Genomic DNA, 27618 nt, shown 5'->3' on the forward strand with positions numbered 1-27618 from the left:
GCTGTCAATCGCCTGAGGGACGCCGGGAGCTTCGGTCCTGTCACCTCACTCTGGCCCGGCGGTTTGCCTCCGGTTCTCCATCTCTATGGTCATTGGGGGAAAGAAGGGCGCCTCGCTGCGGCCGCTCTGTCCGCCTGCACCATAGAGCGCGGCCGGAAGTTGCCTCCTAGCAATGCGCGCTTCCCCTCCCGCCCTCAGGGAAGCTTCTGGGCGGCGCGTGGCATTGTGGGTGCGCGCCTGGCTCAGCAGCGGGAGCGGCAGAAAGGAGCGCCGCCGAGATGATGGTGAGCGCAATCCTCCGCCATCCGCCCTGCTGTCGTGCTGTGCTGCCGGGCGTCTGCCCGCTCAGCTTCCGCCGGGTTGTGGGCGGGATTGTGGCGGGGTCGATGGGCGTTCGGCTCGGCGGGATGGCTGGGGATTGGGGTTGATGGAGACGGTGGGCCTAGGTCTGGGTCTGGGTCTGAGTTTGGGCCTAGGTCTGGATCTAGGTTTGGGTCTGGATTTGGGCCTAGGTCTGGGTCTAGGTTTGGGCCTGGGTTTGGCTCTGGGCCTGGGTTGTGTGAGAAAACAGGCCCAGGGATCCCAGCCTGGAGGGCAGCGGTTTGTGCTGGGAGCTGTAGTCCAGGAACAGAGGGTGGAGGTCGCTCATTGTGCCTGCTCTGAGCCACCGCAGTGCTGCTGGGGAGCAGGCAGGGCACAGGGGTGTGGAAGGATCCGGCGTGTTTCCTTTCATGAGATGTCTTCAGGGTGTAATCGGTGGTGATGCTCACACCTCTTTTCTGCTCACCCCAGGCCCTCGGCAGCACTCTTCAGTGCAGCAGTCATTGTTCAGTGCTGCAGTCCTCGTGTATTATTCCGCTGTGCTTTCAAGCAATTACTGAAATCTGGGTACCTAACAAAACTGTGCAGTGCTTGGACATAAAGCTTTGCCTGCAGGGCGTCTGGTCATTTTAATGCAAAGGGTAGACGGCTCTCCTGGAGCACAGGAGCTTTTGCTATGGCCTTTGATATTTTATAGCCCTTACCTGTATGCTTGAGCTGACTCCACCACAGTTTGCTGTCAGCCAGCTGTAACCACTTTGACAGTGTTCACCTACCATGTGAGCGCATTTTTCAGCATCCTTGTGAGGTCTGATGGGGAAAGGGCTGTTTGGCTGAACAGGTCAGTCCTTTCCAGTCTGGTGCTGAAATCAGGACTTCACAGGGCTGTGCTATAGAGAAGGAAGCTTTAGTGATAGGACAAGGGAGAATGTTTTAAACTGAGATGGGGAGGTTTAGGTTGGATATGAGGAGGAAGTTTTTCACTCAGAGTGTGGTGAGGCACTGGAACAGGTTGCCCAAGGGGGTTTTGGATGCCCCATCCCTGGAGGCATCCAAGACCAGGCTGGATGTGGCTCTGGGCAGCCTGGTCTGCTGGTTGGTGACCCTGCACATAGCAGGGGGTTGGAACAGGATGATCACTGTGCTGCTTTTCAACCCAGGCCACTCTTTGATTCTATGATTCCAAGCTTAGTCAGTTTGTGGGTTGTGTGTTGGTGCCACTTGAGTGAATTTCAGTTATGCTCTGGAAGCATGTGACACTCTGCCTTGGTGTGGTGGAGGCAAAGTGGGCTGTGTGAGTTGTACTTGCTAAGCAGAGGGACTCAAGGAGGATGCAGGTTTTATTCTTGGCCTTTCAGTGCAGTGTGAACTTGCTGGGCTGCTTGTTGAAATTGGAGCAACAGCTCTGCTGTTGATTCTCTCCTCAGCCAACACCAGTTATCCTGCTGAAGGAGGGCACTGACACCTCGCAGGGGATTCCCCAGCTTGTCAGCAACATCAATGCCTGCCAGGTGATCGCTGAGGCTGTACGCACCACCCTGGGACCTCGGGGCATGGACAAACTCATTGTGGACGACAGGGGTGAGCGTTGCACAGCAGCCTCTCTGCAACAAGGCTGGAAAAGCCCTGTTCGATGTCGGGGTTGTGTGTTTCAAGGTGGCAAGGACTTTATTTGGGGCTTAGCTTCTTTTTCTGAATCGCTTCTAGGCAAAGCCACAATCTCTAATGATGGTGCCACCATCCTGAAGCTCCTTGATGTTGTCCATCCAGCTGCGAAGACGTTGGTGGACATTGCCAAGTCTCAGGATGCAGAGGTAGGAGGGATAACCTGGACAGGATGCAGCAGCACAGTGGCAGCTTTGTGTTAAGGAGTCAGACTCAGTTGTGGTGTGCTGCTATTTATCCTGGTTTCTTTATTGCTACCATCTCTTTCGTGATAACTTTAAAACCCTTAACTGAGTTTTCAGCCACGTTTGGTAAAAGGGTTTGGAGATTTTACGGGTGCAAAATGACATCAACAGAGGTGGCTCGGAGATGGCAGACCTCACTGCACCTTCAAACAGAGCACAGTCTGAACCCAGCCTGGTGTTGATCACTGAAAGAACCAGCCACGGTTCTGTGAGCAAAGAGTTATGAAATCTGTTTACCTCTGGAAGCCTCTGCACTACATAGGTGACACAGAGTGTTCTGTCTGTGCAGGTTGGTGATGGCACCACATCTGTAACTCTGCTTGCTGCCGAGTTCCTGAAACAGGTGAAGCCCTACGTGGAGGAAGGCCTTCATCCTCAGATCATCATCCGTGCCTTCCGCACGGCCACGCAGCTGGTAGGGCAGCACTGTGCAGGATGGGTTAGAAGGGTTTTAAATGTGCGAGGATCTCAGTGAAATCCCACCAGAGTTTGTTAAAAGTTGTTTTTCTATGGTGTAAAAAGGAGGAAACTACTTCGAAGCACCTCTCCTGTGAAGAAAGGTTGAGGGAACTGGGATTGTTCAGCTTGGGGAAGAGAAGGCTCTGAGGAGACTTCATTGTGGCCTTCCTGTACTTGAAGGAAGCGTATAAACAGGAGGGGGAACGGCTGTTCATGAGGGTGGATGGTGATAGGACAAGGGGGAATGGTTTTAAACTGAGACAGGGGAGGTTTAGGTTGGATGTTAGGAGGAAGTTTTTCAGCCAGAGGGTGGTGAGGCACTGGCACAGGTTGCCCAAGGAGGCTGTGGATGCCCCATCCCTGCAGGCATCCAAGGCCAGGCTGGATGTGGCTCTGGGCAGCCTGGGCTGCTGGTTGGTGACACTGCACACAGCAGGGGGTTGGAACTGGATGAGCACTGTGCTCCTTTTCAACCCAGGCCTTTCTGTGATTCTCTGATTCGTTTAGCACGGAATCATTACAGCAGGAAGCATTACAGCTGTTGGAATCTGAGCGATTTTTGCTTGGATTGTGTCTGAGATTGCATGTAAAGGTGCTTGAACTTTACGTGCTGCTTCTGGGCGTGTCTTAAATTGCTGTAGTGGGAAGGATGACATAGCTCAAACACTTGAAACTGCAGTGATGTTGAAGGAGGGAATGAAAGATAGCATAAAATACAAAAAGGAGTTGGAGATCTGATCAACTGACAAGCATGAATCATTAATCCAGCTGTTGGTTTGTGTTTTGCCAGGCTGTAAACAAGATCAAAGATATTGCTGTTTCAGTGAAGAAGGAAGATAAAGAGTAAGTTTCTTTTATGGATGACCTGGTTGTGCCTTTCTGCCTTCTGCTGTCACTCTGGCTGAGGTCCCAAGGTTGGGATGAGCAGCTCTGGCCCCACGGTGGAGTTGGCTATTGGAACTTCTTGCTCCTCTGGGGATGATGCTGTGCTTTCCCTTGGGCTGCCACTGCAGCCAGGGATGTAGGCCAGTGTTTCCATGTGCATGCAGGGGAAGCTAAGAACTGAAATAAGTGGCCTGATTTCTTTTTTCAAGTGATGGTGAAAATGTGGCTTTTGCTGAAATCAGTGTTAAATGCTCAGTGCTTCTCTGAAAATCATCTCAGTATTCAGGTGTTGAATAACTGCAGTTCAAGCTAGTTGTGTTGCTGGGATGATTATTCAGATTAAGTTTTAAGCTCTGTATCTTTCTTGATCAGACCACGACTAACACCTCCATTAAAATTTCAAGGTTTTTCTTCTGTTTTTCTCCCATTGCAGCGAGCAGAGGAGCCTGCTGGAGAAGTGTGCAGCCACAGCCCTGAGCTCTAAGCTGATCTCCCAGAGCAAGGAGTTTTTTTCCAAGATGGTCGTGGATGCTGTCATGATGTTGGATGACTTGCTGCAGCTCAAAATGATTGGGATAAAGAAGGTGCAAGGAGGTGCTCTGGAAGTAAGTTCTGCTGGGGCCTGGGATGGGAGGCAGTGATTGCAGCTCCTTTCACTTGACACTGGCATAAATGCAGCCTGATAACAACACCTGCTGGGGAGTCAGCAAAACAAAACACTCTTACCTCTTTGCCTCCACAGCAGGTATCGTTGGTGATCCAAACACCATCTATATGGAGGGGGAAGGGCTGTTTGTGAGGGTGGATAGTGATAAGACAAGGGGGAATGGTTTTAAACAGAGATAGGGGAGGTTTAGGTTGGATATGAGGAGGAAGTTTTTCACCCAGAGGTGGTGAGGCACTGGAACAGGTTGCACAGAGGTTGTGGATTCCCCATCCCTGCAGGCATTCCAGGCCAGGCTGGATGTGGCTCTGGGCAGCCTGGTCTGCTGGTTGACTCTGCTTCGTAGCACAGTGCTGGAATACCTGTTGTGTGCAGATAGGAAACTGATGTGGGGTTGTGGGAGAGCCTGGTGCGTGGTGCTTTCTCCTCCCTGTATCCTATGTAGTTTGGCCTCTTGCTTGTTCACTTCAGGGGCAGTGTTGGGCAGGGTCGTCCTGCTTGTGAAGCTTGTGAAAGCAAACCAGGGCACTCACACATAGAAAAAAAACCCTGAAGTGCAGGGCTGTGAATGAGAAATACCTGTCTTCAAAGGATAGAAATGGGAAAGACAACAGAGAGAGAACAGATTGCTCCCTCCCTTGATCTTGAGATTGTGAATAGCATCTTTTTCTGTGGCGTCTTGAGGGATAGAAAGGAGGTGATAGAAGATGGTTTTGTGAACAGAGAGAAGGAAATATCTGCTGCTTATTTGCTTCAAAAGTGGGTTAATCAAAGGAGACAGCTGTTGGTGGAAGCTTTGTAAACGAGGACTCTGTGGCAGGGAGTTTCCTTTGGGAGTTATTAACCCTGCTGAGAAAACCCTGGCAGGCTGAGCCTGACGAGTATCCCTCTCTTCAAGGATTCCCAGCTGGTGGCTGGAGTTGCCTTTAAGAAGACATTCTCTTACGCTGGGTTTGAAATGCAGCCCAAGAAATATCAGTCTCCCAAAATTGCTTTGCTGAATGTGGAGCTGGAGCTCAAAGCTGAGAAGGACAACGCTGAAGTCCGAGTGAACACAGTGGAGGTAAGAGCTGAAATGGGAGCTTGTCTCCCCCCTGGGTGCCTGCTGGGCTGTTGTGGAGCTGGGCACCCTGTGATTGCCATCTGCACTTCCTGGAGATACGTGCTGTGTTATGCTGTCTGTTCTGGGGGAGGAGTATGAATATTGCTATCTTTTACTCGGGTCATCCTCTGTATCTTTGGTTCTGCTGCTGGAAGCACTTGACAGATGTGGTTCTTTGTCACAGAATGACCTAAAATTGCCTCTGAGAAAGCAGTTAGCTGCCATGGATGGCTGAGTGGAGCAGTGTTACTGCTGCCTTTGCTTTAGAAGAGCTCTCCCTTGGCTGATGCTGTGGGGTGGCACTTGCATTACAAATCCTGTGTAACGTGTGTTTGTTTCTTCTCACACCTGCTAGGATTACCAGGCCATCGTGGATGCTGAGTGGAACATCCTGTATGACAAACTAGACAAAATCCATAAATCTGGAGCCAAAGTTGTCCTGTCCAAGCTGCCTATTGGTGACGTGGCCACCCAGTACTTTGCAGATAGAGACATGTTTTGTGCTGGCCGTGTCCCAGAGGAAGATCTCAAGAGAACTATGATGGTGAGCTGCCCTGTTTTGAAATTAAGACTTTAGACTCAGCTTGAATGGTGCCAGGCTGGTCAGGCCTCTCCCAAAACAAAACAGCCATCATTTACTGAACACACTGTTCCTTACAAGGATGTAAAATGAAAAGAACACTGATTTATTTTTTTTTTATTACTATTCTTTTCCCCCAAATGGTTATGATGCAGAACTGCAGCATACTGACAAAACTGTTCCTTGGTGGAATGAATAACTGCAGGCTGATTGCACCTGTGCTGCCTTTTTTCCTCTGGTGCTGTATGTTGTATGTTGGTAGAAGTGTATTTTCCCTGCTCCTTGCCTGTTCTGCTGGCATTGGTTTTCAGCTATTAGTAGCATCATCATCATCTTTTGCTGTCCAGGATCATTTCTGTTGCTGGTAGCCAGCCTGGATACACGATGGGAGAAAAGTAGAAGGTGGTTTTTTTTTTTTTTTCTGAATCTATCCTGCAGGGTGGTTTTGCATCAGCTAAAAGCTGGGCTGCTTTGGAAGAGTGGGAGCCTGCTGGGCAGATTTGTCTCATTTGTCAGCACTGGTCGTGCCACATTTTATCTTCCTCCCTGCAGGCCTGCGGAGGTTCCATTCAGACGAGTGTGAATGCCCTGTCAGATGATGTGCTGGGCAGGTGTGAACTCTTTGAGGAGACCCAAATTGGAGGAGACAGGTAAATGTGCCAGCAGGCTGCCCACAGTCCTGTGAGAGCACTGGTGATACTGGTTTGGAAAGTTGGGGTACGAGCACGAGCAGCTTTGAGCATCTCTCAGGGTGATGGAGCAAAAAACAAAGATGATTAATTCTCATGAGCCTGAGGAATAAGCTTTTGTTGAAGTCTTACCTCTTTTAGATGCATTTGTGTTTCTTTGTTCCTCCAGTACCCTACAGAAGGCTTAGTGGTGTTTTCATAACTCTAAAGCAGCACCTTTTAGGGTGCTGTGTGTTAACCTGGCTCAGCTCCGGATCTGATAGGGTCACTGTGGGGTGGGACAGCTGCAGCCATGCTTTTGGCTTGGAAGGAATTTCTGTGTCCCCATGCAGTGTTCCAGCAGTGCTAAGCCTGATTTCCATTGCTTTAGCCCTTCTTGTGTCGTGTGTTGGCAGGTATAACTTCTTCACGGGCTGCCCAAAGGCAAAGACTTGCACGATAATCCTGCGTGGAGGTGCAGAGCAGTTCATGGAAGAGACAGAGCGGTCCCTGCACGATGCCATCATGATAGTCAGGAGAGCTATCAAGGTAAGGGCCAGCAAAAGCCCTTCCCTGCTGGGGCTGAGCTGGCACCGAGGCTGTTGATCACACCTGGCACAGCTGTAGCTCCTTCCAGCAATGTTTTCACACCTCAGCATTTGGCTGAGGTCTCTCTGGGAGAAACCCAATGCTCTCAGCCTGTGGAGTGGAGCACGCAGACAAGCAGTGTCTAATTGATTAACTCAAGTGCTGTTTCCTGGCTGTGGCAGAATTCTCTCTGCAGCATTGCCATCTGCTTTTCAGGCATGCCTGGTTTTGTCTCCTCTGTTAAAAGTGTTGTAACTTAACTGTGCTTGCTGGATTGTGGTGTATTCTGTAAACACCTTCAAGAAGGGGAATGGGATCTTTTGGGAGTGCTGGGTGGGTGTGCAGTGGGAATAGCAGGGCTGATTTAATGTGTCTGTTAGCTTCCCAATCTCATGTGTACTTGTTCATGCTGCTTGCTGCCTCTGTTGGTGACTTCTGGCCGGGGCAGCTGTCTCCTTGCTGTGGAGGTGGGCAGGTGGCACCAAGAGGGAAGCCTGAGGCCCATGTGACCATGCTGTACTTGCAGGGCTGCTGGTCCTGTGCGATGGCTGTTCTCTGCATGTGGGTATTTCTGGGTTGTGGGTATTTCTGGGTTGTGTGCAATGTGTGGGGATGATTTTTTTTCTTTTCTTTAAGCTCAAATGCCCTGGGGGGGTGAGAAGAAGCATGTCAAGATTTTTGGAACTGCTTTGCTTTCAGAAAGAACATCCTGATCTCTCTGCTGAAGCAGATAGGGAGGGAAAAAATAACTAGGAGCAGAACTTGGCCGCTGAGTGCTGCTGCAAATCTCTTCTGTTCTGAATGCTTCACAACAATGAGGGGAGCTTGTCCAACACAAGGGAGGCTGAGGTCTGCTAGCACAGCAGTGCACACCATCCCCCTAGCTTGCAGGTGGCGGGGAGGAGCTGCTGGCAGAGGCCACCTGAGGTTTTTAACCTATTTCTGAAGCACCCAGCAAAGCTGGCAGGTGCTCCCAGCAGGGATGGCAGCAGCCTGGGCAGGACGGATTCCCCTGGGCCTGGTGGATGTGCATTACCCCAGCGTGCTGTAGGCTCTTGGGAAAGGAGGCTTTCCTGCTCTCCCCCTTCCTGGAACAAAGAGTGAGCGTGGCCTGTTTTCTCTTCCAGAACGACTCTGTTGTCGCTGGTGGCGGTGCCATAGAGATGGAGCTCTCCAAATACCTCCGTGACTATTCCAGGACCATTCCAGGCAAGCAGCAGCTGCTGATCGGTGCTTATGCTAAAGCCCTTGAGATCATTCCCCGCCAGCTCTGCGACAACGCTGGCTTTGATGCCACCAACATACTGAACAAGCTGCGAGCCAAGCATGCGCAGGTAGGTGCAGGGAGAGCCTGCAGAGCTGGTGTCCTGCAGTTGGATTTGTGGTGGGCTCCTGTCCTCCTTCATTAAATGCCGAGGTTTGTTTTCAGATCCAGTGTAGGCTTGAGGCAGGTTTCTATAAAAGGAAGTGATATGTTTTCCCTTTGATCACAGCTGTCGGATGACTTTTTTAGAGCTGGGAGTTCTGATTTGCTATTTAAAAATGCATCGTTTGTCAGGAGGGAGGCTTCTATATTAAACATTGAGGTAATTAGTATAAAAGTTGCCTCTGTGGTGTATTTTCCAGAGGAGCTGCAGACTGAAGGTCCTGAACGCTTGAGATCATTGTCTCTTCATGAAGGTCTTCCTTCCTATGAAGAAAGGTTGAGGGAACTGGGATTGTTCAGCTTGGAGAAGAGAAGGCTCTGGGGAGACCTCGTTGTGGCCTTCTAATACTTAAAGGGAAACAGGAGAGGGAATGGCTGTTTGTGAGGGTGGATAATGATAGGACAAGGGGGAATGGTTTTAAATGGAGACAGGGGAGGTTTAGGTTGGATATGAGGAGGAAGTTTTTCACCCAGAGGTGGTGAAGCACTGGAACAGGTTGCCCAAGGAGGCTGTGGATGCCCCATCCCTGCAGGCATTCAAGGCCAGGCTGGATGTGGCTCTGGGCAGCCTGGGCTGCTGGTTGGTGACCCTGCACATAGCAGGAGGGTTGAAAACATGTGATCATTGTGGTCCTCTTCAACCCAGGCCGTTCTGTGGTTCACTGCTGAGGTGGAAAGCAGTCACAAAGTCTTCTATGACTTCTTTGTGAAGCGGAGCAAACTTCCCATTTTAAGCCCTGTTTTCTGACTGCTGTCGCTTCATCCCCTCGTGTGAAGGAACACTGCCAGCTGCTCTCTGCCTCTCCTGAAGTATTTGCATGCCTTTGCTTGCCAGTGCGCTGCCCTCGGGTCCCGTTGTGCCGTGTAACCAGACCCTCTTCCCTCCTCTCCCACAGGGAGGCATGTGGTACGGTGTGGATGTCAACAACGAGGACATCGCCGATAACTTTGAGGCCTGTGTGTGGGAGCCGGCCATTGTGCGCATCAACGCGCTGACGGCCGCCTCCGAGGCCGCCTGTCTTATTGTGTCAGTAGATGAAACCATCAAGAACCCTCGCTCCACAGTGGATGCCCCAGCTGGAGGTCGGGGCCGGGGTCGGGGCAGACCCCACAACCACTGAGACCCCGCTTCGTGGCTCTGTCCTGACGGGGTTTGGCGCTCACCTCCGACGTGCAGATTGGGAAAGAGTTGGTTCCTAGTTTTAATTAAGAGGTCGTTTACCAGATGGTCGTTTTGAGGGCTCGCGGGCGACCGCTGGCCTTGTTTAATTAGAGTCAAATCTTGGCGTGTGCGGCGGCAGCCTCCCGTGAGGTGTCGTGGCCCAGCCCTTCGTGCACAGCACTGATGCCTGTAGGCTCACCTCGTGCTGAGCAGAGCCCTCTCTGACACTGGTGGGTGTGCCTACGGTTGGTTGATATTTATATGTCTTTCTGCTGGGGGTTTTGAACCCAGGTTCAAACAATAAAACAATGGCAGAGTTTTGGTGGCCAGCTTGGCTTCTTTTCTGAGGTAACAGCTTGTGGTTCGGGTAGCTTGCAAACTGTTTTCTGTCCTGTTCTTAAAACTCATGGTACTGGGAAGTAGGACTGATTCCAGTGTGTAACAGTGCTTCATCTCTACATTTGTTCATAGAGTCACTGAATCATTCAAGTTGGAAAAGACCTCTTAAGATTCCCAACCCACCCCCTGTGCCCTCTGACCATGTCCCCAAGTGCCACATCCCCATGGTTCTGGAGCACCTGTATGGACAGTGACCCCCCTGCTCCCTGAGCATCATCCTGTGCCAGTGCCTGACTGCTTGTTCAGAGAAGTTTCCTAATTCCAACCTGAATGCCCCCTGGTGCAACTTAACCCCATTGCCTGTTGGGAGAAGAGGCCATCCCCACCTCCCACAACCTTCCCATTTATAACTGGCACTTATTTGATGCTGCTCAGTGATATTTCAACTCGCTTCGTGAGCTGGGGAGTGGAGGTGGTGCCCTCAAGAGAAAGGAAATTAGGAGGAGGACTCTGCCTCCAGTAAGCCCTGAGTGGGTGACTGGTGCCACTGGTTTCTTGCTGAGCACTCGGGCCGAGCACTGACCTGTGCTTGCTGTGCCACCTGTGTGAGCCAAGACCCCCACCTCATTCTTGAGAGCCTTTATTCAACACCGAATCATAAAAAAGCTCTTTACACCTTTTTTTTTTTTTTTTTTTCCTTTTTTTTTTTTCCTGTAATTCTTTAAATACACATTGTTTACACTCGGCAAAGTTTCAAAGCAACAACATCAAAGTGCGTCTACAGGTGATAGTACCAACCAAAGTGCTAAAACCACGGGTGGGCAGCAGCTCCTTGGGGACACCTCTGCTGCCCCCAAGGCCACCCCCGTGTCCCCTTCTCCAGCACGCTGAGCATTGGGGTCAGGGTGACCGTGGGATGGGGGGTAGGGACGTTTGGTTCTCCAGACACTGGCACATCGCTGCGAAAGACTAAAATAGACCTAGATTTATATAGAGTTAAAAAAATAACTTAGGAGGCCAACTCGCTACCTTCCAGGAGGGGGCAGGCTGTACAGGGCGCCTCAGACACGGCTCTCTGGGGCTGAGCTGCCACCAGGAGAAGTGCTTGAGGGAAACGATTGCCATTCTGGATAGCTGTCCGTCGGGGCGCATGTTCTCTGATTATCTCAAAGCAATGTGCGTTGCTGCGCTCGCACCCTGGAGCAATTCCACCCACCCCTACCATTGCACATGCCTGTCCCCGGCCCCAGCCTGGGGCTGGATCAGAAAACCCCATCTTTCTGTTTTTGGGCAGTTCTCCCATCTCTTTGCTGCCGTGGGGCAGTCGCTCGTTGCCACTGCTCTCCTTTGTGCCACCATCCTGCTGCGCTTTGGTTGCGACAAGCCATTTCCAGCTGCTAATGTCACCCTGCTCCCCGTTCCTCAATTCTTTTTAAAGCATTTTGTCATTTGGCACCGGCTCCCAAATGCTTTACTCCACCTGAACCTGCAGGTTTTCAACCCAAAATGATAGGAAGAAGCCATGTGCCAACTCCCACGCTGCCAGCTTCATCTTGGCTCCTCTTAGAGCTGAAAGAACTGCTTTGAGAGGAGCCTTTATCAACATTTCTCGTGGCTCTTTTTGTTTCTTGTTTCGTTTTGTTTTTAAACTGAATTCAGACCTTTTTGGCCACGTAAGTTCTGTGCCTTCTGACTTGTGAGCCCTGTTGACCTTTTGGATATTTTTCTCTTGCCACCTGCCTTGTTTGCTTGACCATTGAAATCCTTGGATGGAGCCAACCCCAGCCAGGGCTCCGTGTCACCTTCCTTGATGGGTGCACACAAAACCCAACACACAAGAGAGGCAGAAAAACATGGATTTGGGATGGATTTGGCCCCCAAGCTTTGCTGGTGTTGTTCCTCTTGAGACCCCTGTCCAGCCTCAAAGTTCAGGAGAAGGAGAATGCTGCTAACATTGGCTATGGAAGAACTTTGGGCAAGAAAAGAAAGAGCTCCTCCAAACTGTGGGAAGCTGCCAGGATCCCAAGCTAAAGCCTATCACTGCCTTTCTTCACCGTGGGACCCCTGGATTTGCTGGGGATTGTCATCGCAGAGCCCCCGAGGGGCTTCTCTGGGGTCTGGTGTGGGGTTGAGCTGATGCTGTGGTGGTGAAAACCATGGCCATGGGCACCCAGTGGGGCCACGCTGGTGGGATGGGGAGGGAATCAATGAGTGGAAGGAGTACAGAGCCGTTAACGAGCTAATTGCCATTACCAACCTGGGCAATGAGGGGACACTGGGAGGGCTGGAGAGACACAGCGCTCGTTACCACCACTGTCACTGTGTCAGATACCTCCATCCCCAGCTGAGGAAGAGGAGGAGGAGGAAGGGAGACAACCAAACCCAGGCACTGAGAAAGGTGGAGAAAAAGCTCATTTCCCATCTTCAGAGCCTTGAACTGGCTCAGATCCTCCTGTGACACGGGATTTTGGTAAAAACGTGGCTTTGCAAAGCCAGAAATCTGACTTTTTTGGGAAGGTACCGAGGGGAGGCGGATGGCTTGGTCTGATCTCAGCACCGATGTGGGGTGAGGTTGTTCTGTTGTGACAAAACCCTCGTGGAGATGGGGATGGGGACATCCCACGTGGCTGTGTCACCCTCCGATGCTCCGTGGCTGCAGTCTTCAGACACGGCTCTCCCGTGGGACAGTCTTTAAGCATAGAGCGTATAAACATGCGGAGTATATCGTTTTCCTTTAAAATCTTCTTTTTTTTTTTTTTTTTCTTTTCTTCTTCTTTGTTTTGTATAGAAATAAATACTTACTTTGTTTCTTTTGAAGGGGATTTCACAGAGTCTCTGGGCCGCTTCCAATGGCGATACCTCCACCGGGGCCACGCTCGTGGGATGGTGACAGAGTGGCACACAGGGCCAAAGCTTTGGTGGTTGGTGTTTTTTTTGCTGGTCGAGACATCCCTTGCTTCTTCTGCCCCTGGAATATGTTTGTCCAGGCCTCCCTGGGGTGGAGGTAACCCCTGGTGGATCTTATCCCTAGGACGTGGTAGTTTCTCACAGGCAGTTTTTGGGTTCCCGAGTTTGGTGCGTAGAGGGAGCAGCCTTCTCCTGGAAGGCCGCTGTCAGTGGGGGACTTCAGGTGCTTCAAATCAGGGGTTACAGCCAAAAAAAAAGGCATGCAACCCTACCCTGCTTTGGTGGGGGGACAACGTGGATGGGGTGAGGAGTGAGTGGAATGGTCTTCTGGGGTTGGAGAGGCAACAGCTGCCCCCAGCCCACCACCAGCCTCGGTGATTTGGGTGTTTTCAAGGTTCCTATTGATTCCCAGCATGGTGGGAGCTCCAGGTTGAAATCTGATGCTTTCATGATGTGGTTGAGGATGGTGGTACCAAAATGAGTCTATAGATGCTCCACGGCAGCCCATCACCCAGTAGGATGGGGAGATGCTCTGGGAAGAGCTGGCTCCTCCCAGCCGTGCATGCACCATGGGCAGCCCTGTAGCCAACAGGCACCAAAACCTTCAGCAGTGTCCCAGGAGAAGGGGAAAATCCTCCCCAGATCTGCTCTTCCCAGTTGGCTTCTTTCAGCTTCTGAGCACACCTGGTTGGGGCGTGGGGTGGCAGAGAGCTGTGGTTAAGGACATGTCCGTGCTGCTGGCAGTGCTCTGACGAGTGTTCCCCATGGCCTGGGGACCTTTGGCATCTTCTCACCAGGGCAGAGGATGGAGACACCTTACCCTGTTGGTTGCCTTTCAAGAGCCTTTTTTCCTTTGGAAAAAAAGATGAGCGTTTGAGGGGAGATGGGGTAACGTCCTTGAAGGAAGAAGATAGCCAGAAGGAAAAACCAGAAATAAAATAAGCTGTGGATATCGATATGGGCTCTACCAAGGCAGTTGGGCTGATACTTCAACCAGCTGCATTGGATGTCAGGATTATTTGGCCAAGGTTTCTCCTTCATGCTGCCCGATGAGGTGACAAAGGTGAAGCCCAGGCCAGTTCCTCTCTCCACACAACAACTCGCTCCAGAGAGTTGGATCCATCTGGATCCATCGATCCAGAGTGGTGGATGTTGATGGGTGCAGGAGAGTGATCCGTGTTTCCTGGTGGACGAGGATGTGGGATGTGGTGATTTATTGCCTTGGCAGAAGGGTTGAGTGGAGAGGATGGAGATCTCTGGAGAGCAACCATTGTTCCCAGCGTCTTCTGACTCCTGCAGCTTCAGGATGCAGCTCTGCCATCTGGGCTTGTGCTGTGACAGCTGCTGGTTCTGGGCAGCATTTACCCACATTTGGGTGCTCCTCTCAAATAAATGAAATGAAAGTGAACGGGAGCCCTGCAGGAGTGGCCCTTCCCACCCCACATCCACCGGCCCATGGAATGAACAAGGACACTCCAGTGGTGATGCACTGAGCACAGCACTCTGCAAAGAGCCCATGAGATGGGCTGGGCCATCCTCAGCCCCCATGCCAACAAACAGCCCCCCAAAAAAGAGAGTTCCAAGAAAAAGGCATTCCCAAACAAAGGATCCTTGGCAATGAGCAGCCATGAGCTTCGAAGCCATCTTCCCTCCTGGGAAACAGCATGGACCTGCCCCTTTGGGCAGCTGGAAAATTTCCATGAGTAGCACCTTCTTGTCCGTGACACGTCCATGAGCCGGCCCTGCGGCGAGCGCCGGCTGCTCGCTAAGGCCTGCAAGAGTTTGGGGTTTTGTGCATGGGCTGGCATCTCCGAGCTCCAACGGCAACGGAGGAGCAGCAGCGATGGGTTTGGTTGTGCAGGGCCTCTGGCTCCACAGGGCAAGAGAGGGAATGTGCTTTGTGGTTCCCTGAAGGTCTAGCAGCCTCCTTCCACCTTGATGTGTAAGATCTTGGAGAAGCCGGGTCTTTTCCTCAGGGCCTGGAAGAGGAGCAGAGGGCAGGGTTGGGGTGGGAGCCAGCACTGGTGCTATGGGGCCAGCAAGGGGAGAGCATCTTGCATGCAACTATGGCAATGGGTCCCATCCCCACCACCTACATCCTATGAGGACCTGTTTCCTCACAGGACTGCCTCAATGCCTCCTAACCCCATGCCCTTGAAGCCAACTCTGGATTTGTTTCCTGCTTGGTGAAAAACATCCTTCATAGAACCTCGTAGAATCATAGAATCATTAGGGTTGGAAAAGACCACATCGAGTCCAACCGTTTCCAGGGGACACTGATAGCTTGTGATAGATGACATGGATGTGCAGGGTTTGCATGGCGTGGTGGTGGGCAGGGAAGGACCTTCCAAAACTCCTTTTCCATAGAGTGTCCCTGAGGCTGGGGCTGGATGTGGGTTGGGGTTGCTGCTCACCATTGCTCCTGCATGTGGGCTCAGCAGAGCATGGACCACATAAACCATCTCAGCTCACCTATCTGTGCTGCTGAACATGTCCCCATGTCCTGCCCTGCATCTAGGGCCTTGTGCCCTTGTGGAACCCAGCTGGCTGCAGGACGTGTATGAAGCAGAGCACGTCTTCAAGGTATCCCCAGTGAGCTAAAAGGTTCTCTGTGGAGTGACTTCAGTGGATAAGAAATTGTCCCCGGGTCCCACAGGAAGGGAGCTGCAGGCACACGAGTGACCTGGAACCAGCGTCCTTTACCTGGAGTTTGTTCACCATTTCTTCAAACATCTTCTTGGCTTCGGGGCTGTGGGGCTCCTTGAAGTAGTCCACAATGCCCACCTGTACGACGATGGACTTCAGGTTCCGGCACACACCTGGGAGCAAAGACACAACCTGGATTTGCCATGACTGTGGGGACAGCTTCCCCAACATCTGGGATTTACCTTACAACCCATTGTTACATATTTGGGGAAACCTCATCCTGATGACAGAGTAGACCTACTCTGGATGGGTGACCCACCTCCATGATGGATTCCAGTTGTCCTATCTCATTTCATCAGCCCCACCTCTTCCTTGTGAAACTTTATCCCATCCACATGGGTGTTCTCCCAGCTCTTCTTGACCCATCCCTGAGAGAAGGGTGTTGAGTCTCCCCTTAAAAACCTTCCATCACGGAGTTCCCAGCACCTCCCAGTGTCAATGCCGTTCTCCTCCCAGTAGGGCTGTAAAGCCCCACTGGATCTTTTTATCTGGTGGCCTTTTGGTCAGCAGACAACGCTGTGTCCCTCCTCCACCAGAGCTGCTACTCACTGTTGAAATGCAGCAGAGCTTTGGGGGTGACGGGTGTGGAGGTCAGCACCAACATCTCCAAGCCCTTCAGCCCCTCTCGACACATCTCTGCCGCAACCTCTTGGTTGATCTCTGCCACGTGGTCCAGCTCCAGGACCTGCAGCCTCATGCAGTTTCGGGCTAAAAGGACAAAGAACCACTGTTGGCACCCTATGGGGAAGGGCTGGGGACAGCTGATGGGAGTGGGGTGCTAGGAGGGATGGGGGGCAGCAGGGAGGAGCAAAGTCCACCCATGGTCACTGGACTGGATTTGCCCGTTGAGATCATCATAGAGCATCTCTCAGGGGTATACAGTGCCCTCAGCAAGGTTCCCTTCTCCTGTCCCACTGGAGGAGAGCCACCTACCTAAGGATGCCAGGCCCTGGACACCACAGCCTGCCCCACCAATGCCCAGCGCCCGCAGGTGTGGCCAGCACCTCCCAATCATCTGAAGGCAGCGGTTGCTGAAACGTGTTGGCTGCTGGCTGGGGAGGGGAAGAAAATGTTTGATGTTCAATGTTCAGTCTCCTCAAAATATTTCTGTCTTGGGAAGGAGGTGCCTCTACTCAACAGCTCCCCATCTTTGCAGCAGGGGATAGAGCTAAGCTCCTGATCCCCCAGCTGACCTCCAGGATCACTGTTCAACTCGCAAGGATCCCACAAGCCAATGTGGATCTGGCACCCAATTTCTCCCCCTCCCAGTGATCCCCTCGTGTTCAGCACAAACCCCAGTAGCTCAGTGTGGCTCTTACCAGGGATGCAGAGGTGCAACCTGGAGAGAGATGATGTCCCTGCAGCCTGCCCCGAGGGCCCAGATGACTTCATGACCCACAGGGTCTGTAGAGCTCCTGGAGTGAACACAGAACATACCTGGTGGGCCCAGCTGGCAGTGATGCTGCCCTGGGAGCTGGTCATTATGTATAACCAAAACACAACCATTTTCATCAGGAATGGTGCTTACAGATGTGCAACGTCAAGAAAGACAAGAGGCACTGAGGATCAGTGTCAAAGACAGCTGTCCTGAGATCACCAACCCAGGCCTCTCCTTACTGTTCCATCCTGAAGACAGAGGCCACGCTTTCTAACTTGGAATGACCTACTTTGAAACTTCAGACAAGCCTGAAAATAAGCGGTGGGTGTTATGGTGACCATTTCACACCCATTGAAGGCGCCTGCCAAGAGCTCCTCGTGAGTGTGACGGGTTAATTAGAGCATGAGTCAGAATCACAGGTTAATGATGTGCCAGGAGCTTGGACTCGCTCTAACGCCTTTGGAAGGGCAATGGCTGAATCTTTGGGTTAAACCTGGCGGCAGCAGGCTGTCTCGCAGCGTGGGGTTACAAGAGCTGCAGCCAAGCTCACTTGGTTCAACACAAGGCAGCCCCCTGAGCACACTTGGAAGGCCTTGAGAAGTGGCCGAGCCTGAGGAGCAGCCTGTGATATCCTCCAGGTCCTGAGCACTGCCATGGACCTTGTGTCCTTGCTGTTGGGCAAGGTCTCCAAGTCAGGTCTTTGTGATTCTGTAGCAGAGCCATCCTCCTTTTCAGGATAGAGTCACAGAATTATCATAGAACCACAGCATGTCTCAGGTTTGAAGGTCTGTTAAAGATCATCTGCTTCCAACCCCAGACAGAGGGACCAAAAGTTCTCTACTCCCCATTAGGAAACCTCATCAGATGGTGACAGTCAGATGGTGACCTCATCAGGTGAAGCCTCACTGGGACCCAGTTTTGATGCTCTTCTCCTTTGCCCATCTCTAACACAAAGCAGTGTCCCTGTACCAAGACCCCCGCTGGGCCAGGTGAGCAAGATGGGTAACGGGATGGTGGGAATGGACCAGCAAGGGGAATGACTGCATGGGAATGTGCGAGAAGAGCGTGATGGTTATAGGAACACCTTTCATTGTTCCTTGAGTACACTGGGACTGGAGACACGGAGAAGTGAGTCTGTGTGATGCTTGACACAGCAAAGGGCACCAGAGGGGTCCCAGCACACTGCAGGGATACTCCTTGTCATCTCCCAGTGGGGAACTGCAGGGTCTGTGTGGGCCATCCTTACCGGTACGTGACAGCCTGCAGGGCCCGGCAGTAGCAGCTGGCCAGCCAGAGCGAGCGGTCGGTCAGCACGTTGGGGCAGTGTGAGATGCGTAGGATCAGCAGGTTGCTGCCCGTCGCCTTCAGCAGGGACTCCAAGCCGGCTTCCAGGCAGCCCCTGCAGGGATAGAGGCAGAATTAATTGCTGGAAGTCCACGGAGAGTGATGTGACCCGTGGGTGTTGGTGTCGGTGCCCAAAACCCTCAGCAGGAGCCGTTGGGTGGTGAATGGCCACTGGTGGAGGGGGGCCATCGGTGCTCACGGGACATCATCAGCTCTGAAGGGGTGCTGGGGGTGCCCGGGGCCGCGGGGACTCACCGCGTGCTCTTCATGTAGTCCTCCTTGCTCTCCTTCTTCCCCCTCTGGCGTGGCTTGAGGTTTTGGAGTGTGAGGGAGTGCATCTGGGTGCACCACTGGGACAGCATGGCCAGGAACTGGGGGACAGGGGTGGCCGTCACGGGGGGATATCCTCGGTGATGTCCCAACCACCCACCCTTGGCTATCTGGGGGGCCTTTGTGCACACCCTGCAGCGCACACGTGCACACACAACAACATGGGTGTTTCTGCCATAAGTTGGTGACAATGCATACGTAAGGGCATGCGTGGACAAAATTATGCATAGAGCTATGGGTGGATGTGAGTACAATGTGGAAATGTGAGGACAGGTGGGCCCGTGCCCACAAACACTCATGCACGAGTGCACCCATCAGTGTGCGTACTGATGTCTCTTTGATGGTGACACCAGGAACCCTGCACACGTGGGCACACAATGCAAGCCAGGAGAATGGCTTCGTCCTTCTGAAAGAAAGACCTCTGAGGTCTCACCCCAGACTGTGCCACCCCTGTTCCCATACCTTGGAGGAGACCCTGGCATTCTCCAGCAGCACCCGCGTCCACACGGCCGGGTGCCGGGCCACAAACTTCCAGTCCTTGCACACCTCAGCCGCCCTCAGCAGGGTCTTGGTGTCCAGGTAGGTGAAGATGCAGAAGAGCGCTGCCCGCATCTTGAGGATCTCAGGGCTGATCACCTCGCTGCAGTGACCCGGGCTGCCCCTCTCCATCCGGCCCCCCTTGCTCATAGCCCCCTCGGACCTGGCTGTGGGACAGGGGCCATCAGTGCCATCGACAAAGGGATGCTCCACGTGGAGTTGAGGAAAAGGACAACCGAAAACCACGTGTCGTGTTGCCATTGCCCATCACAGTGACATCCCGTCCCCCCATGCATCCTCCCCATCCTTGAGCCCCCCCACTGCACTCTCACCCGTCAGCCGACAGCTGCCAGCGGGCCGGGATGCGGCGATGCCAGGCACCTCCGGCTCCCAGCCCTCAGCCTCTGACTCAGTGGTGCGGGATCCCACGTCGGACACATCGCCCTCCTCGCCCTCCGTGCTGTTGCGGTAGGGTCTGCGGTGCCAATTTTGGATGGCTTGACGCCGCAGCCCTGAGCCCCGACCGCCGTCCCGCGCCGCGTAGGGATGTCCATCGGCGGTGTCGTCGGTGGGACACGGCTCTGCGCTGTCGCTGTCGTAGCAGCCTGAGCTCTGTGACACCGCTTTGGCCCGGCTTGAAGCCCTACGGTTGATGATATCCAACCTCAGTGCTCATCATCATCCCCGAGGGTGGGTGTCCCCTTCCCGTTGTCCCAATAAAAACCCAAACGCTCACCCAGTGCTGGAAGAGGAGCGCTGGTTGGGAATGGCATAGGGGCCATGAACAGCTGCCCCCAGCCCTGGGTGCCGGTCTCTCTGTGGGGACAGATGAGAATAGGAGCTAACATGGAGAAATACATCAGATGTGGGAAATGCAGGTGGACTTAGGCTCACGGAGTCATTAATGTTGGAAAAGAGCTCTAAGATCAAGTCTGGCTCCAGCCCATCCCCATTGTGCCCACTAACCACGTCCCTCAATGCCACATCTCCACGGTTCTGGAATACCTCCAGAGACAGTGACTCTCCCACCTCCCTAGGCAGCCTGTCATTAACCCTGATCCTAACCCACCACTCATTCAGAGAGGAAATTTCTCCTAGTACCTAACCTGAAGTTCCCCTGGTTGAAGCTGTCACCTCCCACCCAATGTTCTGGACTTTCCAAGTGCATCTCCGGCATTGTCCCCCGTGCCTTGCCCGTGTTCACTGCATGTAGCAACCGGACACCAACCAAGACCACTAATGAATCCCCCCTATCCCCACGGGTGCCCCCATCCCTCCCCACTGAACCCTTTTAGATCCAGAACCAGAGAAGCCACACGGTCGTGCCTGTGCCCGTGTGGGTACCGCTCGGCCAGCAGCCTTAGCGCCTGGCGTTCCGCAGCGTCCCAAACTGCCGTTCGGAGTCGTTCCACAGCTGCTGCTGATGATCTGAAGCTGCTTCTCAGCCCGGTCCGCCCGATCCAGCAGCTCCTCAATGAAGTGCTGCAGGCGCACCTTGGCGTTGGCCTCGCGGGCGGCCGTCTCCTTCAGGAACTGGTCGATCTGCAGCACCTCCCTGTGAGAGAGGGACAGCGAGTGACACTCATCCCCACTCACTGCGTCTTCTTCCACTCAACCCCACTCCATTTCCATCATGCGACTGGCCAGGGATGCCCATGTGCCTTGAATCTAGCCTGGTCTGGGGCTAATTCGGGCATACAGGGCAGCAGGAGGTGCTCCAGCATGCAGGATGAATGTGACCGCCTCATTTTGGAGGATCCAGCATCTCCAATGCCTCTGTTGGGATGCAAAGCCCAGCCTAAGCCCCCGTTGCCATGCGATGGAGCAGAGGGAGAAGAATGGTGACAGTGTAGCATGGATGGTGACGGCGTAGCATGATGATGGAGAAAAGCACTCTGCCTCGTGTGAGAAGGGCAGACTTAAGGAAAAAGCCTTATGGGCAGTCTGAATCCTGCTCAGCTTTATACCCTGGTATGCCCAGCAGGTACAGCCTCAGAGGCACTGTCATTAATGTGTTAATTAGAAGGAGCTTGGGAGCCTTGAGCCAATGGATGGACTCAGGTAAATGAGGTTTGCCCTGCTGAGGTGCTGCTTCAGTCCTATAAACACATGCATCAAACACACTGCCATCACATGCATGCAAATGCTTGTGCCCCATAAATGCACGTTTGCACACTCAGGCATGCACAGCTGCTGAGCACACCCACACACACACACGCAGAGCCACGCTTGCATGCAGAAGCACCATGGAAACAGAAATACACCCGGCCACACTCGTGCACTGAGCTGAACCGGAGGACGAAGAGGAAGAAGAGAAGGAGGCAGCCCATAGAGATGCAATTCGTGCCATCGATTATTAACTGCCGTTTGATGACCAATTAATTGCCCCTAACCCTGCTGCTTGCAGAGTGAGCTCACCAGCAATAATTTGGGAAGGCTCCTGGCAAGGTGCCCCAGAGCTTTGGAGAGCAAATAGGGTGCTGGCACGTGGCTGGTGCTGTAAGGAGATGCTGATGGCTATCTCTTGCATCTCTCATTCCCATGGAACGGGTGGAAAAACACCCTCAGCAAAGCCAGCAGAGCTGAGGTGCAAACAGGCTGCCAGCAATAGATGTCACCAGCCTGCAGCGAGGGCTCTGGGATGTCACTGGGTGCTACAAGCTTCCTACCTCCTAGCTGATCCTCCTGGAAATAAGTCATTTAAGCCAGGGGGATTTTGTGGTCATAGAAGACCTATGAGATGGTGGGTGGGCAGGAGGACTTCTCTAAGGGGATGCAAATCCAAGAGGTGTCTTTGGTGCATAACTAGGTTCTTAGGGGGCAACAGTGTGCATGAACCAAATAAGCCCCATCTGAACCATCGGCCTACTCCATCTGCTTCACATCCCTCCAGGCCCTGCTCAGTTGTCCATGCCATTGGCTCTTGTCCTTCTGCTGCCCACCCCAGAAATGCCCCTGGCCAACACTCATGGGGCAGCTGATGGCAGCCCCTGAATCTCCTGCTCTGCACACATCCACCTCCCAACCAAGAGTTATTGTCCTTATCCAGCACCTGGCATCATCCTGCTCTGCACCCCAGGACCATCCCTAACACCAACAAATCCCATGGGCATGAGCACTGTTTCCTACCCACAGTCATTATATTGGAGTCCAAATCATTCCTGAATGTGTAAAAGACACTGAAGACCAAGACAGGTCCTTGAGGAATCCCACCAGTGCTCCCAGTTCAGCACAACTGTGACTGCCTCCATTAACCTGATCCTCACTGACTTTATAGGCACTGCCACGACCTCCAGCATTGCTAAGAAACTCTTTTGTAACAAGGTCCTGTTTAGGTGATAAACTCTGATGGACAAAAGGATCCCAAGCTTGACTGGAGGAATCCCTGGAACAGCACTGGAGTGGAAAGAGAGGTTTGAATGGGCAACATGGGATGAAAATGAAGAGGGCAATGCCACAGTCTTAAACAGCGAGTTGAGGTATTACTACTCAGGTTACACCACTCCTTCTGGGAGAACAATCCTGAATCAGGCATGGCCGAGGTGTCCTCTTCATCTTTATAACCATGAGCATAAGCATGACTCAGCTGTGGGGCCACAGGGGTGAGCCAGCCCTGGTCTGGGGGACACCCATCGGAACAGCGTGGGCACTACCGTGTGGCCGCAAGCATCCCCAGCAGGATGGCCATAAGCATCCCCAGTTTGGCCATGGGACTCTGGTGGCTTTGGACGCAATCTCTCATGAGAGCTTGGACATGAACACGGAGGAGCTCAGATCTATATGGACACTTCCTCCACGTGTGGAGGAAGATGCAAACCCTAATGAGGGATGGTGCTAATGAGCGTTGTTTGGTGACAGCATTGGGCTCCTTGCAGCTCTCCACCAGGACTCATTGCCTCCCACCCCACAGCACGGAGAAGGAACAAAGCACTCACTGCTGCTTGCGGGTGAGCTCCTGCTCCTTCTGCACCAGGTCCTGCTTGAGCGAGGCCAGCATCTCCACGCTGACATCCACCTGGCGGGACAGCTCGGATGCACGGTCCTCCAGCTCCTGCTTCTCCCGGCTGAGCCTCAAGCTCTCCTGCTTGGCTTTCTCCAGCTCCGAGCTCTTGCGATCCAACTCCACCTGGAGCCGGCCGACCTGCGAGGCGATCTTCTGCTCCACCTCCTCCGTCAGCTTCTCCAGCCTCTTGTCCACCTCCAGTTTCTCGAAGGCGCGGATCTTCAAGCGAGCCAAGCCTTCCTCGTAGGCTGCATCCATAGCGGCTGGCGGCGTTGGGGCTGGAGCCACAGCCTTGCCCCGGGTGAAGATCTCAGTCAGTGGGATCTCAATCTCATGGACATAACGAGGCGAAGGGGAGGAAGATGGAGCCGGCTCCAACTCTTCGGCGGGGACGAGGTCGCAGGAGAAGCGCTGATCTTTGCCTTGGAAAGAGGTGCTCTCAAAGTAATCCCGCCGGGCAGCCGGTGTCAACAAGGCCCCGTCGGCGGCCAGCGGGAAGACGGCGGCATCGCAGATGCTGTTGGTCTTGGAGAGGACGTAGAGGGTTTCATAGGTGTGGTTGTACTCCAGGTGTGCCCGCAGCGAGGAGAGGCTGCGGAAACGCTTGTGCTCCCCGCACCGCGGACACCTGTAGGGCAGATCCAACGAGGCCATCCCTCAGCTACGTGCCCCAGCGCAGGGAAACCGTGCAGCATCGCTCATGGCGAGGGACGGACGGACGGGTGGAGAGAAGAATGGCTTGGGGAATGCTGGGCGGTGGGGTCACAGCTCCACATGGCGGGCTGGGAGTGCTGGGGCAGGAGCGGGATTCCGGCAAGTCTTGTGGGATGTCGGCATCAGGTGGTGCTGGGCACTGGAAGGGAGAGGGGTGTTAGTGACACGGGGATGACGGGTCCCCAAAAGTCCTTCCTCGGTCCTTCTCAGTTCCCGGTCTGCATCCCTCCCATGTTTTTCCCACTCAAACACAACGCTGGGAACGGTGCACAGCACTGAAGAAAGTGTGCAACACCCGGGGAGATCCACAGCCCTTGGGAATAGCCATAACCTTTGGGAACATCTACAATCCTTGGGAAGATCCATGACCTTTGGGAAGATCCACAACCTTTGGGAAGTTCTCCAACCCTTGGGAAGATCCACAACCTTTGGGAAGATCCACGACCTTTGGGAAGATCCACAACCCTTTGGAAGGTCCACAACCTTTAGGAAGGTCCCCAACTCTTGGGAAGATCCACAACCCTTGGGAAGATCCCCAACCCTTGGGAAGATCTACAACTCTTGGGAAAATCCAAAGCTCTTTGGGAGGTGCACAACCCTTGTGAAAGCTCACAGTCATTGGGAGGATTCACAGTCATAAAACCCATGGGAAGCCTCTGTCCATTCCATCAGCCCTCAGCTTGCTGCTGAGAGGTGTTCCATGTGCCTCCTGCACAAGCACGCTGCAAGGAGCCACTGTGGTACCAGGAATCTCCAGCCCAAGGAGCATCCCTGTCTCCAGATGAGTCTCATTTCCTCCCAGCACAGGGCAACCCAGCCATTTTACATCATGCAGCTTCACATCAGGAATTTGTCTCCCACAGTTACTTCTTCAGCTCCTCACCACAACCATTAAGTCCCATCACTGCCTTGGGGATGTCCCCATTTCACACCTATGATGGCATCACCCCATGGGTGCTGGGCTGTCCCTCTCCCATTCCCTCTTTGCTGCAGGCTCAGCCGATGCTCCTCCATCCCATTTTCCCCCCAGGCCAACCCAGACCCATCAGGTTTGGCCCGTTTGCTGCTTGGGCATAAAGACCCAGATTCACCCCAAAGATGTGATACGGAGATGCGACATCCACAACGAAGGATCTCTTCTCCCCATGAGGTTTTGGGTCTCAAAACCCCCCTCCAGGTCTGTGGGACCCCTACGCTGCAGTGCTGCAGGGAGGCTCTCTGTGGGGTTATCCACTGCTCCCAAACCCTCCAAAGTATCAGGGGGCAACCAAGCCTTTGGGAAATGGGAGAAGCCAGCTGAAACCCAGCCACCAGCACCGCACAGGGCTGGGAGCATCCAGCTATGGCCTCCTTCTCTCTCTCGAGGAATTTAGTTTAATTATTTCAGGTCGTCACCATGCGTGAAACCACTGGCCTGGCAACGGTGTTCCAGCTTGAAATAAAACAGCGTGTTTCTACCCCAAAGAGACACCATGGTGGTTTTGCCCTCCCCAGAGCACCGAGGGGAAGCAGTGTGGCAACATCCCCAGCCATATCCTGCAAAAGGTAAATCCCATCGCCCTGAGACCCCTCCATACCCCAAAACCATGGAACTTTGAGGGGATAATCCATCACTGAACCTCCACCCATCCCCAGGGTGGCTCAACACACCCCTCCAAACCGTTTTTCTTCTAGGGAAAAATCAGGAAGGGAAAGAAATCCACGTAAAAATACAATGATGGTAATGACAGTAATAATAAAGCACATCAGAGATGCGCTGGGAGGATGTATGGAGCTGCCTGGCTGCTCCTGCAGCTGTCTGCTGGCCTGGTTTGTATTTTGGGGTCGTTACAAAACGCATCCCCTCATGTTAACCCCGCCTGGCTGAGCCCACCCAGCACAAAGCCAACCTGCTTTCCATCGGTCGCCTTTGGTGGGATGATAAAGCATTTTTCTACCCTTAGGGCTGGGGCCACAGCATCGTGCAGTGCTGATATTCCAGGCCTGGATCGCTGCCCGCGGCTCCCGGGGTGCCGACCCGCCTCGCTCTGTGTTCTCCAGCCCTGAGCCACCATCCAGCCCAGGCTGCTCTGAACGCCGCATGGTCCCAGCCCTGGGCACGGCCGTGAGTCAGTACAAACCTTCCTCCTTCCCAACCCCAAAATAACGATGAAAAATAGACTGAAGGAGACCACCATCCCTCACTCCCTCCTCCCTCCCTTCCTCCTCCCCCCCCCCCCCAAGCTGAGCAGCGCTCTCAGAGATGGCAGAAAACCCCACAGCTGTGGGCTGCTCGGGTGCTGCTACCTGCGATCCATCATGGAGCCTTTCATCGCGTTGTTGAGCCTTATTTCTTTTCTTTTCTTTCCCCATTCCCCCCCCCCCCCCCCCCCCCCCTCCTCGAAACAAAATCAAATAAAGAGACCATCGATCTCCAGCTGCTTGGTGGAAGGAGGGTGGAGGATGCCGGTCCCCATCCTTAGGGCTGCAGTGAAGGCAGGGTGGGGGCAAGGATGGCTGAACCCCACCGGCGGGTCCCCCTCTCCTCCCAGCTTTGTCCCCATCGCATCCCCCCCCTGCTTTGGGGACAAACCACCTCCTCCCAGTTCGGCATCCTCTGCTTCATACCTGCTTCTCCGGGCTCCTCCGGCGAGGGCAGCATCTCTCTCTCTTTTCCCTTATCCTCGAGAATAAGAGTGTATGTGTGTGTGTGTGGGGGGGGGGCTCAGGGAGCGCCCCAGTGCACAAAGGCTGCGTCTGCGAAGCGGCTCAGGGCTTTGTCGGGGAGGAGAGATGCGGGGTCCCCGGCATCCGGCTCCCCGCGGGCAGCACCTCCATGGGGCCGGGGAAGGAGAGGGAGCGGGGGGAGGGTGTAGGGGGGGGAGCGGGAGGGGCGGGAGGAAGAGGAGGAGGAGGAGGGCAGAGGCTGAAGGCCCCGCTGGGAGGAGGGAGCGGGGGCTCAGGGGGGGCTGCGCATGGGGAGCGGGAGGAGGATGGAGGGATGGATGGAGGGATGAGGGATGGAGGAAGGAGGGACGGCAGGATGGAGGGATGGAGCGCCCGCAGCCGCCGCCTCCTCCTCCTTTGCAGCTCGGAGTGCCGCTCGCTGCTGCTTTCCTCCCGCACAGCTCCCTCTGCCTGTCTCCCCACGAACACCGCGGGCCCTCCGCCGGGCTTCGCTGCCATGCGGCACCCGCATTCCCCAACACGCATCCCTCCTGCCCGCCCTTCCTCTCTTCTGCCCCCCCACAGCCATTCCCTGCCCTCGGCAGCAGCCGCCTGGGATTGCCGCTCAGCACCTCCCCCACAGCATCCCATGGGCGGGTGGCCGTGGGCATCTGCACCACTGCGTCCCCCATCCGTGGGCGCAAGGAACACGGCTTGGTCCTGAAACGGTCCCTGAGCATCCTGGCTTGATCCTGGACTTGGTCCTGCTCTGATTCCTGAGCCCAAACTCCCAGGCAGTCCCCAGGCTTGGTCTCCATCCAGATCTGAGTGATCCAGGCTGCATCTCAGCTTGGTCATAATCTGGTCCCCAAACAGATTAAGCTGGTCCCTGAGCATCCTGGCTTGGATCCCAAACACCGAGCTCCCCATCTTGGTGCTGGTCTGGTCC

General features: G+C 53.9%; 2 protein-coding genes across 2 annotated transcripts; one reads left to right on the top strand and one right to left on the bottom strand.

Moving 5' to 3' along the window:
* Nucleotides 1-149: 149 nt before the first annotated feature.
* Nucleotides 150-10094, top strand: CCT7 (chaperonin containing TCP1 subunit 7). The gene is made up of 12 exons (XM_052681850.1): nt 150-284; nt 1749-1902; nt 2029-2135; nt 2521-2646; nt 3481-3533; nt 4009-4180; nt 5138-5302; nt 5697-5885; nt 6474-6571; nt 7006-7138; nt 8305-8511; nt 9500-10094. Exons 1-12 carry the CDS (start codon nt 279-281, stop codon nt 9722-9724), a joined length of 1635 nt encoding a protein of 544 aa, XP_052537810.1. The 5' UTR covers nt 150-278; the 3' UTR covers nt 9725-10094.
* A 4064-nt stretch (nt 10095-14158) lies between these two features.
* On the bottom strand, nt 14159-26863 carry FBXO41 (F-box protein 41). Its single transcript, XM_052681866.1, has 13 exons — nt 26631-26863; nt 23242-24162; nt 20633-20861; nt 20043-20122; nt 19639-19949; nt 19232-19473; nt 18695-18810; nt 18342-18494; nt 17037-17132; nt 16651-16769; nt 16267-16425; nt 15715-15830; nt 14159-14990 (listed from the first exon to the last, which is right to left on the bottom strand). Exons 2-13 carry the CDS (start codon nt 23961-23963, stop codon nt 14928-14930), a joined length of 2406 nt encoding a protein of 801 aa, XP_052537826.1. The 5' UTR covers nt 23964-24162; nt 26631-26863; the 3' UTR covers nt 14159-14927.
* Nucleotides 26864-27618: the final 755 nt, after the last annotated feature.

Source organism: Tympanuchus pallidicinctus, unplaced genomic scaffold, assembly GCF_026119805.1.
Source record: "Tympanuchus pallidicinctus isolate F22 unplaced genomic scaffold, pur_lepc_1.0 scaffold2, whole genome shotgun sequence".
Lineage (NCBI taxonomy): Eukaryota > Metazoa > Chordata > Aves > Galliformes > Phasianidae > Tympanuchus > Tympanuchus pallidicinctus.

Excerpts from the sequence above, each read along its gene's own strand:
- CCT7 (XM_052681850.1), top strand. Across the intron at positions 2,136-2,520 it reads CCAAGTCTCAGGATGCAGAG|GTTGGTGATGGCACCACATC; the intron begins GTAGGAGGGATA and ends CTGTCTGTGCAG. Across the intron at positions 4,181-5,137 it reads TGCAAGGAGGTGCTCTGGAA|GATTCCCAGCTGGTGGCTGG; the intron begins GTAAGTTCTGCT and ends CCTCTCTTCAAG.
- FBXO41 (XM_052681866.1), bottom strand. The coding sequence starts at position 23,963 with ATGGCCTCGTTGGATCTGCCCTACAGGTGTCCGCGGTGCGGGGAGCAC. Across the intron at positions 20,123-20,632 it reads CGGTACCCACACGGGCACAG|AGAGACCGGCACCCAGGGCT; the intron begins GCACGACCGTGT and ends CTGTCCCCACAG. Across the intron at positions 19,474-19,638 it reads TGGCAGCTGTCGGCTGACGG|CCAGGTCCGAGGGGGCTATG; the intron begins GTGAGAGTGCAG and ends CCTGTCCCACAG.